This window comes from Dendrobates tinctorius, unplaced genomic scaffold (genome assembly GCF_039654945.1).
Source record: "Dendrobates tinctorius isolate UK_male_01 unplaced genomic scaffold, ASM3965494v1 ptg000197l, whole genome shotgun sequence".
Taxonomy (NCBI): Eukaryota; Metazoa; Chordata; class Amphibia; order Anura; family Dendrobatidae; genus Dendrobates; species Dendrobates tinctorius.
This window is the reverse complement of record NW_027361864.1, coordinates 3,238,067-3,256,301: the sequence shown is the minus strand read 5'-3', so window position 1 is coordinate 3,256,301 and position 18,235 is coordinate 3,238,067. Positions and strand designations below refer to the sequence as shown.

General features: G+C 47.7%; 1 protein-coding gene across 2 annotated transcripts in view; it reads right to left on the bottom strand.

Moving 5' to 3' along the window:
* VWA5A (von Willebrand factor A domain containing 5A) overlaps positions 1-18,235 on the bottom strand; it is a 163,308-nt gene that overhangs the window by 107,619 nt on the left and 37,454 nt on the right. For both annotated transcript variants that reach the window (XM_073553120.1, XM_073553121.1), the window contains exons 3-6: positions 17,396-17,598; positions 16,028-16,250; positions 6,238-6,407; positions 1,000-1,132 (exon numbers count right to left, since the gene is read on the bottom strand). In XM_073553120.1, coding sequence (XP_073409221.1) covers positions 1,000-1,132; positions 6,238-6,407; positions 16,028-16,250; positions 17,396-17,598 — 729 coding nt within the window. The remainder of the gene's footprint in view (positions 1-999; positions 1,133-6,237; positions 6,408-16,027; positions 16,251-17,395; positions 17,599-18,235) is intronic.

Below are 18,235 nucleotides of genomic sequence, written 5' to 3'. Positions count from 1 at the left end.
TAGCTGCCACCATCAGTCGTTTATACAAACCGATTGGACATCAATTACAGGTATCGTATGGTTTCAGGGATACAATTTACAGAACAAGAGCAACTGAGCTATTAAATTTTATATATTTAATGCAGAAAATATAAGAGTGTTTATAAAATATATACAAAGATGATACAAAATGGGAACAAAACAATACGATATATACAATTACATAAAAAGAATAATGAAAGAAAATGACTAAACCTCATGTTGCAGGAACGGTTCTTACCTTGATAGAAGGAAACACTCTGATTGGGAATATGCAACACTCTCACAGCAAACTATATCTTTCAGAATGAACAACTGACCAAACCCAAATTCTGCTTTTTATTGGATCCAGGTTACGCCCATATACATTGTGGGATATGCTAGGTCCCAAGTAGCAGATATTGTCGTCATGTTTCTTACTGCGATTTTATCTGTTTACAGAAATGAAACATGGTCTGGACAGCATCATCCATCGGACCAATGTTAAGTTGGAGGGGTTAGACTGGTCTTTCAGTGATGCAAGTGAATGCGTTATGTATGTAACTTCGCTGTGATGTCAAAAATATATTTCCCATAAATATAAGATTGATGTAAGCCCCAATATTTATCACGGACCACTGGCTCCAAAAGGTCTGAGGATCAGTGGTTTGATCAGAGGAGTATCTTCCCTAGGAAGTGTACTTCTCCACCACTTAGTAAATGAATCTGCTTTTGAGTCTATAGCTCCCAGAGTAGGTCTGCTTCAATGGAGGTTGAGGTGTTAGTTCTTTCTCACTTCCCTAGTTATAATTAGTTTCTGTTTTAACCAGCTATAATTTATCCCATATGTCCAATGTGGATTCCTATTTCAATGGAGGTTGAATTGTCAGTTCCTTCTCTCTGGGAAGGGCTGAAATTATTAATGAAAAATTCTACTGTTTCCTGACACCTGTATATGAAGTGTGAATAGGGCAGGAAAATGGTAGAACCCATATAAATCACCTGATTTTGGCTCCTTGGCTGCATCAGAAGATACCAGTCCTGTCTCCACAGTCACGCTAGGTTTATTCACTTCTGAGTAATAAGCGAGGAGCTCAACGTCTCGCTCAAACTTGTGTCCCTCAGCCAGAGATACCTGGAAATATTTTTAAAAAATTAAATGAAATCACAGGAGATGAGTGGAACATCTAAATAATATATTATGGAATTACATTTCTAATCAGATCCATGATTCCACAGCCACTTAAAATTCTGAAATCAGCCATGTGTCCACAGAATAATATCTCCCAGAGGTGTCCTCTATTATAAGGGCACTATGTCATCTACAGCAGTCACATAACAGTACCAGGAGCAGCGCCCCTATAATAGTATGTGATGTTGTGCCAACTAAAGTACATAAATACATCCCCAGACTCAGTGATCATGTCCCAGAATCTGACTTATAGCCCATAGAATGGAGCTAGTCACAGTAATCATACAGTACCAATAACAGTACCTGATCCATATGGCAGATTAAATACACAAAATAATAGTACTAGACTTAGTAACAAATAACAAAAGACTGACTGACACTTCCAAGCTAGTTTGGACAGGTGCATAATAGGAGCAGCCATCTCCATATACAATAAACAAAAGAAGTTGCACTCTGTAGTGGTAATGCATGTCAATATGAAATATATAAAATATGCCCAGCAACCAACGACAAGGCGGTCTCAAACTTCACTCTAGACAAGTAGGTTCCCAGCAGCTCTGAGACTGCCTTGTTGTTGGCTGCTGGGCATGCATGAATTGGCCAAACTACTGTATGTTCTAAGTGTCTCAGTTTTTTCTTATTATCCAGAGCAGTATTGCTATTCATATTTCATACAAAATTGTATCACCAACCCATCACAAAGCATCTTTCATTTCACCAGAGCTGTTTAAAAGAAGAAGAGCTGTGACTGGTTGCTATGAGCAACAGTTTTCTTTGAAGCCAATCACTAAGCATCTTTCATTTCACCAGAGCTGTTTAAAAGAAGCTAAGCTGTGACTGGTTGCTATGAGCAACAGTTTTCCTTGCAGCCAATCACTAAGCATCTTTCATTTCACCAGAGCTGTTTAAAAGAAGCTGAGCTGTGATTGGTTGGTATGAGCAATAGTTTTCCCACTCCACAACACTTCAGCAGATACTGACCGGGTGGGAGAAATCTAGCATCCCCGGAAACATAAGCTCCCACCCATTGTTTGCCCCCCAGAAAGGAGCAGAGAGCACATGACAGAAATGAATCCCCCCTCCCTGCCCAAATTACACATCCCATAGGCACGTCTACCCTCTTAAAGGGATCTCCAGTATGGAAGTTAGGGTAAATCCCTCAGCACTCTGATTCTCACCCCAGACTTCTGTTAAAGGGATCATTGGTATGGAAGTCAGGGCAAATCCATCCAGCGCTCTGATACTGACTATAGGCCTCTCTTAAAGGGATCTCCAGTATGGAAGTTAGAGCAAATCCCTCAGCGCTGATTCTCACCCCAGACTTCTATTAAAGGGATCATTGGTATGGAAGTCAGGGCAAATCCACTCAGCACTCTGGTTCTGACGCCAGGCCTCTCTTAAAGGGATCCCCGGTATGGAAGTTAGGACCGATCCACTCAGCTCTCTGGTTCTGACCCCAGGTTGACGGGATGATGCAGGATATTAGGGGTAGTAGTCCGGTGGCTCTGGCTGACAGGATGATGTGGGATATTAGTGCTAGTAGTCCAGTGGCTCTGGCTGACGGGATGATGTGAGATATTAGGGGTAGTAGTCCGGTGGCTCTGGCTGACTGGATGATGTGGGATATTAGTGCTAGTAGTCCGGTGGCTCTGGCTGACGGGATGATGTGGGATATTAGGGGTAGTAGTCCGGTGGCTCTGGCTGACGGGATGATGTGAGATATTAGGGGTAGTAGTCCGGTGGCTCTGGCTGACGGGAGGATGTGGGATATTAGGGGTAGTAGTCCGGTAGCTCTGGCTGACGGGATGATCTGGGATATTAGGTGTAGTAGTCCGGTGGCTCTGACGGAATGATGTGAGATATTAGTGCTAGTAGTCCGGTGGCTCTGGCTGACGGGATGATGTGGGATATTATAGTGAATGTGGCTATGTGGAGTGGGCGGGGCTATACACTCAGCTTTATATATATATATATATATAATCATTATAATTGGTTATAACTAACCGTAGTTAGTTACTATGCCCGGGCAGCGCCGGGCTCTTCAGCTAGTATTTCATATTTACATGCTTTAGCACTACAGAGTGCAACTTATTTTGTTTATAGTTCTAGATCTAGCGTCTTATCACAGTACTCATATAATACAGCCAGCCACAGTATACCATAACAGTATCAAGCACTGTCACCCTATAATATTCCTCATCACAGTACCCATATAATAGAGCCAGCCACAGTATTCCCATACAGTTACAGTATCAGGCACACTGTATAATATTCCTCGTCACAGTACCTGTATAATATAGCCAGCCACTGTAATCACATAACAGTATCAGGTACTGTCACCCTATAATATTCCTCATCACAGTACCCATATAATACAGCCAGCCACAGTATTCCCAAAACAGTATCAGGCACTGTCACCCTATAATATTCCTCATCACAGTACCCATATAATACAGCCAGCCACTGTAATCACATAACAGTATCAGGTACTGTCACCCTATAATATTCCTCATCACAGTACCCATATAATACAGCCAGCCACAGTACTGAATCACATAACAGTATCAGGTACTGTCACCCTATAATATTCCTCATCACAGTACCCATATAATACAGCCAGCCACAGTACTGAATCACATAACAGTATCTGTTCCAGCTCTGCAGCCCTATAATAGAGCCGGCCACAGTACCAATAAAATTAATCCGTGGTATCTACTGGGTCTCTTGGTCTGATAACATTACTATCCTGGTTATATAAAGGACGATTTCCTGCCTAGCCACTGTCATCCTACCAGTTACTCCGGAAACAATCCATACTATTTTTCTTAATAAGCACAAAGATTATAAATTTGTCTTTGAGATTTCTTAAAGGGTTATCTGTAGGTGTTATTACCTATCCACAGGACGGGTGATTACTTTCTGATTGTTGGAGGATCCTATGGGGCTGCCAGAGATAGAGTACAGCGCAAAACTCTGTTCTCTGTATTAGTGGGGTCCCAGTGCTCGGACCTCCACCAAATAACAAGATATCACCTAACCTTTAATTAATTGTCCCAATTATTTAGGCTTTGTAATATAAACAAGTCCAAAATGTAGTTTCACCTTAATATAGCCACAACAAAATTCTCTGTTCTCAGCCACCAGGGGGCACTCACTGCATATGGATTTATACAGCTCTCATTATAGCGTAATTGTTATTTCAGTAAACATCTGATCAGTCACAGATTCATCTCATAAGTTTTTATCAGTAGTGTCCAGTTACTAAGGCCATCCTAAAAACTATGGAGCAGAAGTGGTCAGCAAGCGCTGCTCTCTTCTGAGACTCATGGGATCAGTAGAAAGCCTATGTAGACCGTCTTCAGTTTTAGGCTGGGATCACACGTAGCGGAACTCTCGCGGAAATTACCGCGAGAATTCCAGAATTCCATTCCGCAGGAAAATCGCATTTTAAATTCCCGCGATTTTCCCGCGGAAAAACTAGCATTTTGCAAGCGTAATTAGCTTGCAGAATTGCTAGCGTTTTTCAAGCGATCTGTAGCATCGCTTGGAGAACTGATTGACAGGTTGGTCACACTCGTCAAACATAGTGTTTGACGAGTGTGACCAACTTTTTACTATTGAGGCTGCCTATGCGGCATCAATAGTAAAAGATAGAATGTAAAAAATAATAATAAAAAAAAAAAAATTGTTATTCTCACCTTCCGACGTCCCGCGCAGCCTTCCCGCCTCTCTCCACGCTCCCGGTCCCAATGAGGGTGTGTGCACACGCTGCGGATTCTGCTGCAGTTCCGCAGCGGATTTGGCCGCTGCGGTTCCGCAGCAGTTTTTGCTGCGGTGTACAGTACCATTATTCCCTATGGGAATAAAAAAATGCAGTGCAGACGGTGCGGATTTTTCCGCGGTTTTAAAACCGCAGAAAGAATTGACATGTCAATTCTTTCTGCGGAATCCACTGCGGTTTACCATCTCCTCCATTGTGGAGATGAAAAACCGCAGGGCAAAACCGCAGAGCAATCCGCACGTCTTTTGACCTGCAGATTTACCTGCGGATTTTACAAAATCCGCGCGACCAAATCCGCACCCCATTCCGCAGCGTGTGCACGTAGCCTAATCCTTTGCGACAATTACCGCGATGACGTCCGTTCTCGTGGGATCGCGACGTCTCGCGGTCATTCGCTATGACGTCGCGCGAATGGCCGCGAGACTTCGCGATCCCGCGAGAACGGACGTCATCGCTCGCAAAGGCTTACTGGGACCGGGAGCGTGGAGAGAGGCGGGAAGGCTGCGCGGGATGTCGGAAGGTGAGAATAACAATATTTTTTATTTTAAATTCTATTTTTTACAGGGGTATGGTACCCAAAGCCCGGAGGACAGTCTCCTCTCCTCCGGACCATGGGTACCATCCGCAAATGTTCTGCTTACTTTTCGCATGGTGTGCACAGCCACATGCGGAAAGTAAGCAGAACAATGCATTCCTATGGGTGCGGGATCGCCGCGATTCCGCAAAATTAATGAGCATGCTGCATTTTTTACCGCGAAGCGATTCCGCCGTGGTAAAAACCGCAGCATTAGCACAGCATTGCGGAATCCCATAGGAATGCATGGGATGCTTATTTTTCGCGTTTTCGCGTCAAAATCGCGCGGTTAAAACCGCCGCGGAAACGCGAAAAAAACGCGTGAACTCGGCCTTAGAGAGGAGCAGCACTCACCTCCGTGCTCTGTTGCTTTATTTTAGCGATCAGTCTAGGTTTCAGCATCTGGACTCCCCTGAGCCAAGCTTCTGCTGTATCTCTATGCCTCGTTTTTAAAAGCACAGTTACACTTTAAACTTCGTGATTAATCAGCCCTCAGTAAGCTCCTCAGCTCCCCCTAGTGGTGGATGCAGGCAGTCAGAATCTCATCATGTAAGCAGTACACATGTGATTTTTATTCTTCATATCAGAAAAATGGAGCCCCGATCCCATAATATGGTAGCATGGGCAAGAAAAACATACAAAACATCACTTTAGGATCTATCTAGTCTACGTGTTCCTGAGTTGTTCCTTCACCTTGGCGGTGGTCTTGTCCTCATTCAGGTACTCCACAGGGCTGATGTCACAGTTGGATACTATTTTGGCAATGCCGTATGCAGACTGGAAGTGAGCGCTCAGGCTCAGGGTATACGGGATTTTTCCGATAGGCACCTGTGGGCGCTTGGCAGTCACACTGATAGGCTGGTCTGTGCGGGAATAAAGAGAAAAGAAAAAAAGTGAGAGTGTGATAGATCGAAAGAGGATGTGATTACTGTATGAATCATCATCCGCCATCAGACATCATTCAGCATGACATCTGTATATAATCAGATAGAAGGCAAGTCTTCATTGTTCAACCACCACAACCCCTTTGTATACCAGACCAATGCCCAAATCCCATAACCTCCCTCTCCAACATCACTGAAGGGGAGCTTAATTGTCTCCTCTCCATATCACACATCACCACTTGTGCACTCGACCCCATCCCATCCCAGCTCCTCCCCAATCTCACCACCACACTTTTCCCATCCCTAACCCACCTCTTCAACCTATCACTAACTTCTGGTACCTTCCCTTCTGTTTTCAAACATGCCACAAGCACGCCTATCCTTAAAAAGCCAACCCTCGACCCAACCGCTATGTCCAGCTATCGCCCCATATCGCTGCTCCCATACGCTTCCAAACTCCTGGAACAGCACGTCCACGCTGAACTTTCCTCCCACCTCTCATCTAACTTGCTCTTTGACAATCTACAATCTGGTTTCCGTCCCCATCACTCCACTGAGACAGCCCTGACCAAAATTACTAATGACCTACTTACAGCCAAAGCTAACGGACAATACTCTATACTCTTGCTTCTAGACCTGTCCTCTGCTTTCGACACAGTTGACCACTGCCTCCTAATACAGATCCTCTCCTCCTTTGGCATCAAAGACCTCGCCCTATCCTGGATCTCCTCATACCTCTCCAACCGCACATTCAGCATCTCCAACTCCCACACTACCTCCTCATCCCACCCTCTCTCTGTTGGAGTCCAACAAGGCTCTGTTCTAGGACCCCTACTCTTCTCAATCTATACACTTGGCCTGGGGCAACTCATAAAGTCCCTTGGATTCCAGTACCACAGTTATGCTGATGACACTCAGATCTACCTCTCTGGCCCAGATGTCACCTCTCTGCTGTCCAGAAGACCGAAGTGTCTATGAGCCATATCCTCCTTCTTCTCCTCTCGCTTCTTCAAACTCAATGTGGACAAATCTGAACTCATCATCTTTCCCCCATTTCACAGATCTTTCTTACCTGACCTATCTATCCCAATTAACGACATCACGCTTTCCCCCGTACCGGAAGTTTGTTGCCTTGGAGTAACCCTTGACTCTGTCCTGTCCTTCAGACTGCACATCCAAGCTCTTTCCACCTCCTGTCGCCTCCAGCTCAAAAACATGGATTTTTGTGATAACTCACCGTAAAATCCTTTTCTCCGAGACGCTCATTGGGGGACACAGATACTGTGGGTGTATGCTTCTGCCGCTAGGAGGCTGACACTAAGTGAAAAAAAGAGGTTAGCTCCTCCTCCGTCGTATACACCCTCGCCCCTATTGCGGGCGGAACTCAGTTTGGTGCCAAAGCAGCAGGAGGACAACAAAATCAGCCTTAATACAGGTACAACATGTCCAGAAAAGGACCACCCTTATATCACATAAATAAATGCGTATTAACTAAACAAAAACAGAGCCAACAGGCTAATAGGGTGGGTGCTGTGTCCCCCAATGAGCGTCTCGGAGAAAAGGATTTTACGGTGAGTTATCACAAAAATCCATGTTTCTCCTTCGTCTCATTGGGGGACACAGATACTGTGGGACGGCCTAAAGCAGTCCCTGGGTGGGAGATTGACTCACCGATCCAAGCTACATGCACCTCTTGTTTAAAAGGTGCGCGACCGCTGCTTGGAGAATCCTTCTACCCAGGCTCGCATCCGCAGAGGCCTGAGCATGGATATTATAATGTTTGGCAAATGTGTGCAGGCTGGACCAGGTTGCTGCCTTGCAAACCTGTTCAGTCAAAGCCTGGTGCCGAAGCACCCAAAAGGCGCCCACTGCCCGGGTAGAGTGCGCTCTGATCCCTGCTGGAATCGGCGTGCCTCTAATGCGGTAGGACTCCTGAACAGTCAAACGAATCCATCTGGCTATGGTCGATTTTGAGGCAGCGAGTCCCTTCCTGCGCCCTTCGGGGAGCACGAACAGCGTGTCCGTCAGACGAAAGGGTGCCGTCCGCGACACGTACCTCCGGAGGGCTCTTACTAGGTCTAACGTTGAAGAGCCTTTTCCACACGGTGCACCGATGCTGGACAAAATGAAGGCAAAACAACATCTTCATTAATGTGAAAAGAAGACACGACTTTCGGCAGAAAAGGAGGGGCTGGTCTGAGGACCACCTTATCCTTATGGAAAGTGAGGAACGGAGCTCAGCAGGATAGGGCTGCCAGCTCTGAAGGAAGTGATGGCCACTAGGAACACCACTTTCCAGGAAAGGTACCTCAAAGAGATATCCTGAAGCGGTTCAAATGGAGCTTCCTGCAGAACACTTAGGACCATGTTAAGGTCCCAGGCGTCCATAGGCTCCTTATAGGGAGGTACCAAGTGGGAGACTCCCTGAATGAATAGTCTTCACCTGCAAATTGGTAGCAATTCTGCACTGGAACAGGACGGATAAAGCCGATATTTGTCTCCTGAGGGAACTTGGGGCAAAGCCCGAGTCTAATGCTCTACCGACTGAACTATCCAGGCTCTCTAAGCCCGACTGGAGAAAAACCAAGATGTTGGGGATCGAGAATCTCAGCGGAGAAACACCGCGGCCTCGACACCAAGCAAAGAACACCTTCCAGGTGTGGTGGTAAATTCGTGCTGAAGCAGGCTTCCGGGCGCTAATCATTGTAGCGACCACCTCGCTCCCGAACCCTGCCTGGGTTAGAATCCAAGATTCAACGGCCATGCCGTCAAACACAGGGTCCCTGAGTTCGGGTGGCAAATCCGCCCTTGAGACAGTAGATCTGGGCGCTCTGGCAGGCGCCAAGGAACGTCGGCGAGCAGCTGCATTAGATCTGCGTCCCACGCTCGACGGGGTCAGTCTGGGACCAGCAGAATCACCGGCACCCCTTCCATCTTGATCTTTTTGATGACTCTCGGAAGTAGTGGCAGTGGGGGAAATAGATATGGGAGGCGAAACGGGTTCCATGGTAGAACCAACGCGTCCACCGCTAATGCCTGTGGGTCCCTGGCCTGCGCGACATATGTGGGCACCTTGGCATTCACTCTGGAAGCCATCAGGTCCACATCCGGAGCTCCCCACAGTTGACAAATCTGCTGAAAAACTTCGGGATGTAGAGACCACTCTCTGGATGAAAGACCCTGCCGGCTGAGAAAGTTCCACGCCCCGGAATGTGGACAGCCGAAATCACCGAGTGGTTTGCTTCGGCCCACTGAAGAACGAGCCCCACCTCGCCCATGGTTGCTCTGCTGCGGGTGCCCCCTTGATGATTTATGTAAGCCACTGCCGTGGCGTTGTCCGATTAAATCCGGATGGGGTGGCCTGCTAGAAAGTGATGAAACTTCTGCAGAGCCAGCCGAATTGCTTGTATCTCCAATACAAGCCTCCTGTGGCGACCACCATTCCTGGGTTGTGTGGTGGCGAAATACCCCTCCCCCATCGAGGAGACTGGCGTCGGTTGTCATTACAAGTTAATGATCTGGGGGGAAAGGTTTCCCCTGGGCCAGAGAGGAACTGGTTATCCACCATCCGAGCGACTGCCTGACTTGAGAGGACAGTCGGCACCGCCAATCGAGCGTGGAAGGATTCTTGTCCCAGGCTGACAAGAGGGCGTGCTGCAGGGGGCGAAGGTGGAACTGGGCGAAAGGTATCACTTCCATTCCTGCCACCATTTTCCCTAGAATCCTCATCCCGGATCGGATGGTATGAGGGACTGGTTGGTGAAGTGTCCAGACTCCCTGCCGGAGAGCTATTGCCTTTTCCTGAGGGAGAATTACCAACCCTCGGCAAGTGTCGAAGATCATTCTTAGGAAGGAGATCCTCTGAGCTGACACAAGCGATGACTTCTTTGCATTGCCAACCATCCTAAGCGGGCAAGAGTAACTAGCGTGATGTTGACCTTTTCCTCGCATGCCCGTATTGACGGGCCCTTGACCAAGAGGTCGTCCAGATTAAGGCAAGACGACCATGCCTCGAGAATGCAGTGTGGCCATGACAACTGCCATAACCCTTGTGAACACTCTGGGAGCCGTGGCTAGCCCGAAGGGTAGCGCTACGAACTGAAAATGTTGATCGCCGATGGTGAAGCGTAGAAACCTCTGATGAGGAGGAAAAATGGGAATATGCAGATATGCGTCCTGGATGTCTATTGAGGCCACGTATTCTCACTGCTCTATGGCCGATATAACTGAACGGAGAGACTCCATCCGGAAATGTCTGATCCTGATGAATTTGTTCAGAAGCTTCAGGTCCAAAAACAGGCCTGACAGACCCGTCCTTTTTGGGAACCGCAAAAAGGTTGGAATAGAACCCCCGAGCTCTTTCGTGTTCCGGCACTGGAACAATGACTCCGTTGTGCTGGGGCGATTTAATGGCTCCCAATAGAGCCCTTGCATGGGTATCCACCCTGGGAAGCCGGGAAAGAAAAAACCGTCTTGGAGGATATCTGATAAATCCTGTTTTGCAACCTGAGGCCACCAATTCCTTTCCCCATGCGTTGTAAGCGACATTGACCTAGACGTGGTGAAACCAGAGTAGGCGGCCGCCCACCTTGCCGGTGTCGTCTGGTAAAGGCCTCGAGCCATTTGGCCGATGATCTTTGGGATCTGGATCCCCTCGATCTTGGGCTGCTGAGTATGCATTCTCCCCAATGGGTTGGCTCTATATAAGACCAGCCGCTCCCTATCCTGGTCGGGGCGGCCTGAGGCGGCGGAATTGGCCACTGTAGTCCACCCGGGGTTGCGAAAAAACGTTTTGACCTTTTGTTGAGGGAGAAACCCGCTCTTTCCTCCTGTGGAGTTGGAGATAAGTTGATCCAACTTCTCCCCAAATAGGTGTCCGCACTGATAAGGCAGGGAAGTCAAGGACTTCTTAGAAGTAGAATCGACTCGCCATGTCCTTAACCATAGGGCTCTTCTGATCGAAATTGCATTAGCAGCAGCAAGTGCCGAGCAATTGTCCGCATCCAAAGACGCATTGATTACATAGTCTCCGGCCATCGCCATCTGACCTGCGACCTCCGAAATCTCTGCAGGTAGATCCTGCTCCTGCGCGACCTTGTTTAATGTTCCTGACGATGATATCTGTTATGAATGGGTCACCGAGGAGAAAAAGACTAAATAAGGTGAGTCACAGAAAACCAGAGAGGTTGGTAACTATGCAGATTGCAGATCCCTAATCCTAACCACAACAACTAGCAGCAGCAGTGGAGCGTTCCTACAATGGTCCTAGACGCTTCGTCACAGCCGGAGGACTAAATAAGCCTAAAGCAAGAAAAGGGGAAAACTAACTGCCCCAGAGCAGACCCCAAAGGAAAAACAGCCCCCTCACATGTATTGGCGGTGAAACAAGATGAAAGCACAAACACAGGCAGGAAAATAGGCTGAGCAAATGATGGGGTCCAAACTAACTAGAAAGGATAGGAAAGGAAAGACACTGTCTGCAATCTGCCAAAAACCCTACAAAAATAATGTCCAACACTTCTGATAGCAAAATTAACCCTGAAGTCACTAGACTTCTCCCACTATATCAGCACTCTGAAATATTCTGAGACAGAGCAAAAAGAGGCCAATCTAATATGGGACAAAAAAGCAAATTGGCAAATACAGATAAATAAGAGTGGAAATTCAGCGCAGCCCCAGTCGGGGCTGGCTGACCACACAAAAAACTGAATAGACCAACAAAATCAAGTGTGAACATTAGCAGAAAAACTTAGCTTTAGATGACTGGAACAGAGCTGAAAACCAAGACCTGACAAGTCAGAAGGAATCACCAGCACCAGAATAGGGCGTCAGCTGTCTTAAATCCAGTCTGAGATTCCTGAGGTCCAATCGTCATTCTCATTATCAGGTGGCAGATCTCTACTGATTAAATCAGCCTCACTACCTCCTGTTACCACCAGAGGGAGTCTGGAAGGAGAACTCACAACTGGTGGACCAGAGAATGAACTCACAACAGATATCATAGCCTTGCCTACCCAAGTTGCTGCGAATGAGGGAGCGAGCGCTGACCCTGACGCCTCATATACTGAGTGAGCTAAGCTCTCTATAAGGCGATCCGTGGGATCCTTAATTGAGGAAACACTAGGGACAGATAGCAGGGTCTTAGTGGCTAGGCGCGAAACCGGAGGATCCACCACCGGGGATTCCATCCATTTTTTTACGGAGGTCCGGAGCAAACGGATACCTTGTTTCGAGCGCCTTTTGACCCAAGAAACGCCTGTCTGGACGTTCTCTGTGCTGCTGCACTATGTCCTCAAACTCCGGGTGAGAGGAAAAAATTCTGTGCGGGCGCCTCACTTGCTTAAATGCCACTTCATGCCCCATAGCCGCTGAGGGATCATCCTCAATCCCCAAGGTCTGATTGACGGCTTCTATGAGGCTGTCCACTGTTTCACGTGACGCTGGAGTATCCAGGTCAAGGGGCTCGTCTGAGTCGAATTCTGAGGTCTGCTCGTTATCAACCACTGGTGACGGGGAGCGAGAAGCAGAACTTACGGATGCCAAGGCACCGGATGGACTGGGCGACACCATGTGGATTCATTTCCCTCGGGTCTGCCTGGAGTGAGAGAGGCCCCTGCAGGCGAAAGGCTCTTGTGAGGTGGAGGTCCCCGCTAAGGCCGGCGAGCCACTGTCCCTGCCCCCATCTGAGGCCTGAAGTGACTCAATTGCATGACCTGTGACAGTGATAGGACCCACTCTGGGGGGCTTGGCACCTTGGTCGCGGTCGCAGAGGACGGTCACTGAGGTTCTGTTAGAAGTCGGGCTCCGGGCGCTGCACAGTGGGAAACCCGAGCCTTGTCCTCTGCGGTCTGTCCACACCAGCATTGTGGGTTCGGTCGCAGGGGAGGGCTCTTGGGCGCGTTTGGAGTCGTCGACTTTGCATAATCGCTTGCTCTGCGCCCGCGGAACGCAGCCCGACAAGAGATGCATGCTGCTTCTTCGGACATGCTGTATCTGTCCCCAGTCCTGTGCCCCCCCCCCGTTCCTGGACGCCTCCGCACAAAAATCGCGCATGACCAGCTGTGGGGCGGACCGCCAGCATATAAACCGGTCCAGGGGCGATATCTCCGGGTCTGCAGCCTAGCCACGCTTCGAGGCCGGGTACTAAATTTATCCCTCGCCGCGCAGGCCTGGGTGGCGGGCCGACGGAAGTGACGCGTGGCCCGGAGGCGGAACTTCCGGTCGCGGCCTAGCTTTGGCTAAAGCCGTGACCTCAATTTATCCCCTGCTTGCGACGGGGGGGGTGACGGGGGAGTCACTCCATGGCGCCACAAAAAAAATGGCGCTACTTACTGGCGTCGGCTTCTCTGCTCTGCAGCCACTCTGACAGCTAAGGGCTCCAGCCCCGGATCTTCGCCGCAGGAGCCCTCCCAGGCCCTCTCCTCACTGACGATCCTCTTCAGCTTCCCAGCTCAGGTATGTGAGGGGGCCTTGACAAAATAGGACGGTGCAGGCACCCTAGCTCCATCTAACCCCTTCAGGGGGTGAGGAGAGGGACCATCCGTCGCCTTGCAGCACCGCAGTCTAAGCATTGGTGGAGCAGTGGGGGCCGCACGGACTAGTCTTGTGCCTCTGTACAGCCCATGGTTTCAATACCTAGGGGTGGTTAGGGCTAAGTCCGGCATTGTGTCCCACGTCGCGGGAGAGGATATGTGGAGGGACACTTGCACGTGCTCGCCCGTTGATGGTCTGGGGAAATCGGACCCTTTCAATAGGATCCGTTGCCCCTGTCTCATCTTCATAAACGGTAAAACTAAAATAAAAAAAAGGGTCTGGGGAAAATGGCCCATGGTGCGGGAGAGGATACATGGAGACGATACTCAACAAGTGCTCGCCCGTTGATAGTTTGGGGAGATCGGACCCTTTCAATAGGGTCTGTCGCCCCTGTCTCATCTTCATGGGGGAAAAAAAAAAAAAAAAGAATAAGTCTGGAGCAAAACCAGACGTGGGTGCCTCTCCATGGACACTAAGCAAAAAACTGAGTTCCGCCCGCAATAGGGGCGAGGGTGTATACGACGGAGGAGGAGCTAACCTCTTTTTTTCCACTTAGTGTCAGCCTCCTAGCGGCAGAAGCATACACCCACAGTATCTGTGTCACCCAATGAGACGAAGGAGAAATATCTCCAGAATCCGTCCTTTCCTCAACCCTCAATCTACTAAAATGCTTGTGCATGCCCTCACCATCTCTTGCCTCAACTACTGCAACATCCTTTTCTGTGGCCTCCCTGCTAACACCCTCGCACCTCTCCTATCCATCCTTAACTCTGCGGCCCGACTAATTCATCTCTCTCTTCGCTACTCCTCCGCTTCTCCCCTCTGCAAAATCCCTTCACTGGCCCACTCCCTCAGCGTATCCAGATCAAATTACTAATACTGACCTACAAGGCCATCCATAACCTGTCTCCCCCATATGTCTCTGAACTAATCTCCCGATATCTTCCCTCACGTAATCTCCAGTCCTCTCAAGACCTCCTCCTCTCCTCCTTATTCGCTCCTCACCTAATCACCTCCAAGACTTCTCACAAATATCCCCCATCCTCTGGAATTCTTTTCCCCAACATGGCCGACTGTCAACCACATTCGGATCCTTCAGACAGAACCTGAAAACCCACCTCTTCAAGAAAGCTTACAGCCTGCAATGACCCCCCTGCCTCCTCACCACTACCGGAGCTGTGCAACCCCCCAACCTACTGTCTTCTTGCCCACCATCCTGTAGAATGTAAGCTCGCAAGGACAGGGTCCTCTCCCCTCTGTATCAATCTGTCATTGTCAGTTTGCTTACTGTAAGTGATATCTGTAATTTGTATGTAACCCCTTCTCATGTGCAGCACCATGGAATCAATAATGCTATATAAATAAATAATAATAATACTCATCACCCACCATGGTTGATAGTCCCCAAGATCATCCAATGTTACTTTATGGCTTAATCACCCTTCACCTTCATAACCTTTGATTATTATCAACGTTTCTAGCTACTACCGCGTTATCCACCTTCATCACCCGTGCACTTCCTCATACCATCACCATTATTCTCTTCATTCACTATCATCATCATCCAGCTTTGTCACTGTTCTTCCCGATTTTTAATTATTCATTGCATCCATTATCAATCAGGCTTATCACATATTATCATCCGCACTTATCATTTATAGACATCCATATGCCATGATCTTCATCATATTTATCTTCTATTATTGAAATCAATTTTCCTCCTTATTCATCATAAATATTCATCTTCCTAATCGTTTTCCATCACCGCTTTCATCCATCAATACATTGATAGTCCTCATATAGGCACATGCTCACACCATCATCCTTTTCATATACCATTGTTGAAATCCTTCTTATCATCCAATCCTCATCGTTCATTATTCACTAACATCAAACCTCATCATCTGTCATAATCCTCATTCTCCATCACTATTATTCTTTAGGATTGTCTAAAGGGGTTCCCATAAAATCCTTGAGTACTATGGGCCGGTACATGTATGATGACCATTTTAATTTTAGAAGAACATGATGACTTTCTGAGGTCTCCCTGATACTTGGTTTGTTACCTTTTGGGGTATATCTGGGGTTGAGGACAGCAGGAAGCACAAAACGAACGGCTCCATCTGCCTCGACTGGAAGCTCCCGCACATATTTTAAGGTCACTTCAGCCTCTTGACCAGGTGGAAGGTTCCCAACATTGCAGCTGAAAACATCAGCAGAACTCTCATCTTCTTCCAGGAGGAAAGCCTGGTGGCCTTGTTTGATGGCTTCATCATAGGTCTTGTGAGCCTGGGAAATAGGAGAAGAGGAGCTGTAAAATAACACATCAAGAAATTCAGGTTTTTCACTCAGTTAAATTGCCCCGGGTGTATAACCTTTGCCCCCCCTCCCCCAAATGCCGCCTGCCTTTACTAACATGTGACAAAATGGCCAGTGGTACAGAGCTCAGTGCTACCAGCACAGTCCTGTAATAGGAGCCACCGGGGTAACAAGTCCATTCCTGACATATCTTCCTCCTAAATTTTCCCTATCACCTGTGAGTGATATTACTGAATAGTGGAAGGAACTGCAGCAACTAGTTGCGAAGTGGAGACCCCGTAATGTTACAGAGTGGGGTCACCGAGTGCTGAGAAGCAGAGACCAGAAAAGTCACCAATGCTCTGCTGACTCCATAACTGCAGAGTCCAGACCTCCTCTGGTAATAACATCAGAACAAACACTGCAGCCTCACCAAAAGCTTCATGCTGCATGCAGCCTTACATCACCAAGCACAACACCGAGCGTCGGATGACGTGGTGTAAAGCCACCACCACTGGACTCTGAAGGAAACGTGTTCAGTGCAGAGACGGATCACAATTCTCTATCTGGCATCTGATGGACGAGTCTGTGTGAATTTGGTGGAGGAGGGATAATGCCATGGGCTTGTATTTCAGGGTTTGGCCTTGAACCCTTAGTTCCAGAGAAGGTAAATCTTAGTGTCTCTACATAATAAGACATTATGCACAATTATACACTTGCTTTATTGAAGGAGGAGTTTTCGAAACGCCCTTTTCTGTTCCAGCATGACCCAGTCATCAACAATCATCTAGAAAGTCGGTCAAGGCCTTCTTATAAGTCCTTGTAGCTCTTCTGAATAGAGGAACGGCATAAGGTCTATACAAGACCATCACCCATGGTCCCTTTATACTTTGCTAAATTGTTTTTGAGCCACTAAAATGGCAAATACGACTCGCACATGTACTCCTTCCTTAATTTGTTACTCTGCTCTCACTTCTACTCAGCCACGCAATTCTTGGAGATTTGGAAGCATGGACAGACCACAAAGATGAAATTTGAAAGGACAAGGAGAAGAGGACATCTTCCTTAGATGTGGCCCTGCCTGTAGGAACTCTAAGCCTTTGATAATATTATCTAAAAAAGCACTAAGAATTTACCTGTTCCTTCTCCTGGAGGTCGGCTACTATGGTCTTCCCCTCCACTGTGGCTTCAAAGCTGTAGACAGCAGAGTCTTCATCCATGGGGAACACAAAGACCGCCTCCACCGCCTTCTCCTCCTCATTCTTGTACTTGAGTGTTGCAGACACATCAGCCACAAAGCCTTTCACCTGGACGTCCACCGAGATCCCCTTCAGAGGAACTGCATGAGCCAAAGAGAATGCATTCCTGAGACGGGCTACAACTATCTGACCCAACCCTACATGTTCATGTCTAGTCGGTAGCATTCTTACCCTGTGATATTTAGCTCATTGTCAGGGGACCCTAATTATAAAATGGGATGGCACTGTGAAGAAGCTGTCGACACCCTCCCTTGAAGATCCTATTGTAATAAAATTTATTGCGCTCTTTTATACCCTGTTTTATCTGATTTGCGGCCTGCAGCAGTTGATTAGCTGCCTGTCGACAGGGTTAACTATTGGGACTAGTCCATGGCGGGAGGAGTTATGTGGGCAAAGAAGCTTATTTCCTTCTGTTAGTCAAATAGGGAAAAGTGTTGAGAAGCAAAAGCACCTATGGTCCTACTGTTCACAGACCTGCATTGGTTTATGGGTATATATACACACAATCCCTTTCAGCTCTCTATAATGTCGCTGGATAAAAGAGATTCTAGCATAGGTAAAACATTTATTTTTATTAGTACAATAAATGATACAAAAACAACATACAGAGAACAGGGTGGGGACAAACCTCCAATAAAGAGAGGCAATATAATGTGGCTGGGTTACATCTGGTCCATTACGATATGGAGTAATATTTACAGAGGTCTGCTAGGCATA